The 7,411-nt window shown below is 35.0% G+C and overlaps 1 protein-coding gene across 1 annotated transcript; it reads left to right on the forward strand.

Moving 5' to 3' along the window:
- Nucleotides 1-723: 723 nt before the first annotated feature.
- Nucleotides 724-6,986, forward strand: LOC143537914 (phosphatidylinositol 4-phosphate 5-kinase 8-like). The gene is made up of 9 exons (XM_077031578.1): nucleotides 724-1,127; nucleotides 2,935-4,008; nucleotides 4,092-4,259; nucleotides 4,407-4,572; nucleotides 4,677-4,787; nucleotides 4,870-5,057; nucleotides 5,150-5,301; nucleotides 5,371-5,536; nucleotides 6,436-6,986. The coding sequence occupies exons 2-9, from the start codon at nucleotides 2,936-2,938 to the stop codon at nucleotides 6,713-6,715; spliced, it is 2,304 nt and encodes a 767-aa protein (XP_076887693.1). The 5' UTR covers nucleotides 724-1,127; nucleotide 2,935; the 3' UTR covers nucleotides 6,716-6,986.
- Nucleotides 6,987-7,411: the final 425 nt, after the last annotated feature.

Here is a 7,411-nt window from a genome sequence, read left to right on the forward strand (position 1 = left end):
ACCCCGTCAGAAACCTGATATTATATTTTTAATGAATGTTATGATTTGCTTATATGGTTTTTTGTTTCAAGTATATTATGGATTTGTGGTTTTTCTTTCAATTATGTTACGGATTTGTGCCTTTTTCTTTCAAATATGTTATGAATTATGTATTAACTAAGACTTTTATGTTCGTGTTGTTTCATTACACTGTATTATTAATTGTGTCGTTAAATAGGTCATTTAATAGCTTTTAACATGTTAACATGTTACTAAACATGTTCAAGTTCTTGCTTAAAAAAATTACACAATTAGTTATTATGTCGTGTTTTTATTTAGTACCACATGCATGTCATCTTATCTTAACGTGTCGTGTCCGTTATGTTATAACAACGTCTACAATAAACTACCAGAATATCAGTCATAAGCTATAATCGATCCGTTTTTAAGAAGGAATAAAAGCAAGTACTAACAAAAAGAAAAGAAAGCATATTCTAAATCCCATTATCCAATTTTTTAACATTGCCGGTATTTTTTTAACCGTATCAATGACTATTGAGCCGTGGATGAATCCGATCCTTTCCCCATCTACCATACATATAAATAAAATAACATATAATAATATTCAACTTTAAATAAAAAAAAGATGCGATTTGTCCCTTAAATAAAAATTAAATCTATGAATCTTCACAACTCACCTTATGCCTTGAGTTAACCTTCAGTCAGTCAGATCAACGACAACATCATCTCCACCAGATCCAACGGCTCTTATTCTTTCAACACATTTTGCATGCTTGCCACGTCATCACCCCTCTCATTAGTTTTATTATTATTCTCCCGAAAGTCATTATTATTCTCTTTTCCCCCTTTCTCTCATACCTTACATACATACACCACCTGAACTCAACTCACGCCACAAGTTTCATCATATTCTTCATTAATATATAATAATAATAATAATAATAATAATAATAAACAGTGTTTATGATTATTAGCGAATTAGAAGCTTCAATCGGACGATTTATCGTTACTTCACCGGTGGATTTGGATTGATTCGGTCTTATTGGACCCATTTGCCTAGGGTTGATGCAAAACCTAGCTTGAATTTGAGTTAATTCGGTTTGATTCGGTCTGATTCGATCCTACAGGTGATATTTCTCGGTGTTTAATTATCGATTATGGTGAATTTGAATCGCATTGAGTTTATATCGATCTGATTTAATGCTTACTAGTTATAGATAGATAGATTAAGTGGAGATCTTTGATTAGTTTTATGTGTTTTTGAATCTGGATTAGTTTTGAATTAGTGAAGAGATTTGATCATGTAGATTAGATAGTTGAGGAAAAAATGTAGGTGAGTGTAGGTTTAATTTTGGTGTAAACTGGACTACTTTGGTTGACCTGTTCAGGTGGTATGGGAGGCTGTGCTTAAGTCAATGCCAATTTCATATTAATATGTTATTGCAGTTAATTATTAAATAATTCATTGATGTATCAAAGTGTAAATTGGCTTTGATTTCAATAGTTATCTGGATCAATATTTTAATTTAATGAATGGATAGATATTACTCTCTCTATGTAGATATATCCAATTGTATATTTTTTTGTAGTTAAGAGTTGATTACTTTAGGATGTCGTATGATTTAAATGTTCGTAGCATTTAAATTCGGTTTTATGTGGATATTGTTATGATGTTAAAGTTGTGTTCTTTTGTATCTGAATTCAAGATTTTTTTTAAAGATAAGCAGCTTTAGAGAACATAACATAAGTGTTGCAAGTTTACCTATGTTAGAACATCTATGTCATGTATGTGCATAGCTATATTAATATACATTCACATATTTCCTTTGGTGACAGTTATTCACTTATCTTAAATGAGATAGTTAAAAGTTTGAGAATCCTATTATCATCAACCAATTAAATATTAGATTCTATCTACTTGTAGATTAGCGAGTCCAGAAATTAGGTGAGTAGTGCCTGCCTGTGACAAATGTGTACGAATTTATGCTAAGAAGATTGATAGATAAAGGCATGAGGACAGGCTTATGTTGAAGGTCAATGCGAAGGCACACAATAGAAAATAGGCTCAAAAACCAAAAATGAATATTCGACTCATTCTGATTGTATATGTAATTAGTACTATTAGAGAACTGATACATTCTATGACTAGACTACCACAACAGTAAGAAATTCTGAAATGCATATAAAACTATTGTTACAGACTTACAGTGTATTCCGGGGACCACCCTACCACAATCAAGTCATTTTCATATGTGTGTATATATATATATATAACAGAAAGTAAATAACAATTTAACAAAATAAAGAGTATAGTAGGGAGATCTAACGGGAAGGTAGAGAGGGTAGGAACCCCTTTTTTAATCGATGAGCCTCCATTATATGAGGAGTGGGACATGGGTTGGGCAGGGCCCAATGGGCCAATCCTTATCCAGACCCAATTTTAGACATTGAGCCCGATATGTGCCTACGTGGGATACCTCATCAGTTATTTACCAGGTTTAAGAAACTAGTCGATAGATACTTAAATTTCAACTTGTTCTTCCCATAAACTTGAATACACGTTGTATGGAATTTTCCATCTTATAAACTGATCTTAAGCTGGATAAGTTTTAACCACCTGACAGAAATCATATAATGATTTAAGTTTTTAAATAGTCTTTAAAGTAAAATGTAAGATACTCTTCAAAAAAGAAAGTTAGGTACAGCATGCATCATGTATTAATAAGACTCAAGTATTCTTACGTGTAGATGCAAAGTGACTTTGAAGGTGTCACAAATCATAATTTAACTGATAGCTGGATCTTCACACAATTTTCTTTAAGCATCTCTTCTACATAATAACTCCATTTCCATCACTTAAATATTGTTTTAGATTTTCCATTAATCCTATTTCAGAATCTGATGATGTTTCCCGTGCATTCCTCATTGTTTCAGGATGACCGAGGAAATAAAGTTAAATGGGGATGCTTACCTTGGTAATGTGAAGGGTAAAATCCCCCACGGCACAGGTAAATACACATGGTCAGATGGTACAGTTTATGATGGCAACTGGGAAGAAGGAAAAATGTCTGGAAGAGGACACATCTCTTGGCCATCTGGCACAACTTACGAGGGTGATTTTTCTGGTGGTTATCTTCACGGTTTTGGAACATTAACAAAATCAGATGGGTCTATATACAAAGGCTCATGGAGATTGAGCATCCAAAACGGGCTTGGAAGAAAACAATATAGTAATTCTGATGTTTATGATGGTTGTTGGAAAGACGGTGTGCATGAAGGCAGTGGTAAGTATGCTTGGAGTAATGGCAATATTTATATTGGAAACTGGAAAGCGGGCAAAATGTGTGGTAGAGGAGTGATGAAGTGGCTGAATGGTGATCTGTTTGATGGCTCGTGGTTAAACGGTCATAGACACGGGTCTGGTGTGTACCGGTTTGCGGACGGTAGTTATTATTTTGGGACGTGGACTAAAGGACTCAAAGATGGTCAAGGCACACTTTATACAGCAGGAAGTAACAAGTGTAAGTCCAAATCTTTTAGAAGATTTGACAAAAAGAAAGGACTTGTATCTGATGGTTCTACTGGTAGGTCTGATAGATTTAAAGATTCTGAACGCAATGTTGGTCGCAGTTTATCTGAAAAGATTCCGTTTAATGGATTCTTTAGAGACTCTGGTCGGATATCAAGCAAGCGAATACCAGTTGATGAAGATTATAGCTTTGGGGATTATTCTAGAGAGTTTTCTACTTCTGAGAATGCAGATATGCTATCTCATATCTCAGATGAAGGTGAAAGTGAACTAGATAATGATAGTACTGTAGCATGGGAACGGGAGTATATGCAAGGTGTTTTAATGAAAGAGCGGGTTAAGAATAATGTAGGATTATCATCTAAAAACAAGCAACAGAACAAATTGCACGCAAATGAAGTGAAGACTAAATCATGTGTGGATATATTTGAAGGCCATAAAAGCTACTGGCTGATGCTAAATCTGCAACTAGGTATCAGGTAAACGAACTCAACTTAAATATAATTCTTTTTTTTATTTATTTACACTGCAACTCATGTGTTGTATCATTTGAAGTTTACAGGTACACAGTTGGCAAGATTACACCAGTTCCAATGCGTGAAGTGAGATCTTCAGATTTTGGAGAACGGGCTAGAATAAGAATGTATTTTCCTAGAAAAGGGTCACAATTTACACCCCCACATTATTCTGTTGACTTCTATTGGAAAGACTACTGTCCGATGGTCTTCAGGTATCCGTCTAACTGTTGTTAGCATACATGTTAGGGTCGTTTACTTTGTATTCTTTTAGGAACCAGATCTTTGATTAATGGTGACCCTAATTATCATAACATTTGATTTATGTGTAATTGTGGTGGATTTGGTGACTATTTTTTCAGAAACTTGAGGGAGCTGTTCAAGTTAGATGCTGCAGAGTATATGATGTCCATATGTGGAGATGATGGTTTGAGAGAGCTTTCTTCCCCGGGGAAAAGTGGCAGCATATTCTATCTTTCTCATGATGACAGATTTGTGATCAAGACTTTAAGAAGATCCGAACTAAAGGTTTGACCTTTTGCAGCATATTTTTTATCTATATGAACATATAAACCTCAATAGAACCCTAGTTTTATCTAAAACAAATAGTATTGATCTTGTCTATTTTGTAGGTTCTGCTCAAGATGCTTCCAAGTTATTATGATCATGTAAAAATGTATGACAACACACTGATCACTAAATTCTTCGGCCTCCATGAGATAGCACTGAGAGGTGGCAAGAAGGTATTTTCATCATAATTTTTGCATTCTAGTCTTCTTTAACATTATTTACACATTTTGATTTTTTTTATAATGTTACTTCTAGGTACGGTTTATAGTTATGGGAAATATGTTCAAAACAGAACTACGGATACATCGACGTTATGATTTGAAAGGTTCTTGTCAAGGAAGAATTACAAATAAAGATCATATAGACGAGGGCACTACATTAAAAGACCTTGATCTTGCATATGAATTCCATATGGACAAGTCATTGCGCGAGGCACTTTTTAAGTAAGCTATTCATTGGCATTTCAAAGTTATGTACATGCCATCATTTATAATTTTATATTAGTCACATAACTTTCTTCCAACATCTTTTGCAGACAAATCCATCTAGACTGCAAGTTTTTAGAAACCCAACAGGTCATAGATTATAGCCTTCTTCTCGGGTTGCATTTTAGAGCACCCGAGCATTTGAAGGCTCTCTTGGAACCACCAGATGCAAAGCACCGGTCTAGTGCACCTGCTGATGATGGTAAATGTTATGAACAATAATAACTACTTAATATGATTTTCAATTTGATTGTTTACAACTATGTTGTAGATTCAGTATCAATGGACCTCTCAATTCCTCCAAAGGGCCTTCTTCTAGTGACACACGAACCCAGTTCAGTCAACACCGCACCAGGTCCCCACATAAGAGGAAATACCTTGAGAGCGTTTTCTGTAGGTGACAAAGAAGTCGATCTCCTTCTACCGGGTACTGCAAGGTAATTTTGATATCTGATCTCAATTTATTTTTCATCATTGTTATTGATACAAACTCCAATCTATGGATATAACCATAATTACAACGTTTTAATAAATATATATTAAGGAATCAAATTGAAATTTTGAACCTTCAAGGTGTGGCGCATGGGTAAGCATAGGGGTGTAAACGAGCCGAGCTTGATCTTGGCTTGTTTATTATACACGAGAGCTCAAGCTAGAGCTTGGCTTGTTTTGAGCTATGTTATCAAAGCTTGAGCTTGGCTCGTGAGCAGTTTTCAAGCTCGAGTTCGGCTTGGTCTTGAATTTTTTATATATATAAGTAATGAGTTTGGATCAAATATAAATGAAATTAACGTGCTAAACGTGAGAATCAAGTAGAGCAATTATACATACAAGTAGAGTAATTATGCAATTACATCATAGAGTAATTACATAATTACTCTACTTGTATGTATAATTACTCTACTTGATTCTCACGTTTAGCACGTTAATTTCATTTGTACGTAATTACTCTATGATGTAATTGCATAATTACTCTACTTGATTATCACGTTAATTTCATTTGTACGTTAACTTTCCCTAGTAATATATATTATAATAAATAATATATTAAATAATATATATAAATAGTAGGCTCGCTAGCTACCCCGTGCTTGATAAGTGAAGCTCGGGCTCGTTTATTAGACGAGCTTATATTTAGGTTCGAATCCAACTTCACCGATTCCCTGCCTTAACCCTTGAAGGCCACCGCACTGTGCGTGGTTTCGCTGAACATGGTATTTTTTTTTTGGGGGGGGGGGAAGTTGTTTCTAACGGGATCTCACGGTCACAAAATATTATTAATAATTTAAATTTAAATAGGAATTTCTTGGGATATTCATTTTTATTATTTTTTCAGATTACGAGTGCAGTTAGGTGTGAATATGCCAGCTCAGGCAAACCGTAAGGTTTCACAGGATGTTTCAGATTCAGCAGAAGTAGAACTTTTTGAGGTATACGATGTTGTTCTATATTTGGGCATAATAGATATACTACAAGACTATAGCATGCGAAAGAAAATAGAGCATGCGTGTAAATCGGTTCGGTATGATCCGATGTCAATATCCGTTGCTGATCCAAAATTCTATTCCAACCGGTTCATCAGTTTTCTTGAGAAGGTTTTTCCTGTTGATCCTTGAACTCCTGAGTCCTGCTGCAAGTATGATTCTTTGTTTTTATTATAGTCGGTATATAAAATCCTTTTTGCTTGAAGCTGTAGTATTTGTATCATATTATAATACTTGGGTATATTTGCATTTATGGGTTTATTATGTAATAAGCTAATTATTCAATTTCATTCTAAGTTGGGTCACTGGATCATTCATTTTGATATCTGATCTGCATCTGATTCTTATCATCAAAAGTGTAAGCGCATCTCGTTCCACGATTATATATTCGGTTTAGGGCACATCACGTTCTATATTTGAAACCTGTTAAGCTGTAACTGAACCGGAACTAGTTTGGAACCATGCATATTGATTTTCACTTGGAAACCGGTTTGGAACGGGAACTGGTTTAGGCAAACACTGGTTTTGACTTTTGTTGACCCAAACCAGAATAGGCGAAGGAAAAACCCGGTTTGTACACCTCTAATGGGTGGTGGAAAATGGTGCTGTCGTGTTGCGGGTGGTGTAAAAAACACTTGTTAGTAACAAAACCGGTTTGTAACCTGAAACCGGTATCATTTTTGAAACTGGTTTGGAACTGGCCGAACCCATATGGTTGAAATCTGGTTGTACATTGAAATTGGTTTGAACCGGTCAAACCCGACTCAAACGGGTTAAAACACAGTTTCAAACTGCGAACCTATCTTGTCTCCCTCAGAATGCGTTCCC

The sequence above is a fragment of the Bidens hawaiensis genome, unplaced genomic scaffold, assembly GCF_021521415.1.
Source record: "Bidens hawaiensis isolate Kalapana, Puna unplaced genomic scaffold, B.hawaiensis_p1.1 tig00011436_1, whole genome shotgun sequence".
Lineage (NCBI taxonomy): Eukaryota > Viridiplantae > Streptophyta > Magnoliopsida > Asterales > Asteraceae > Bidens > Bidens hawaiensis.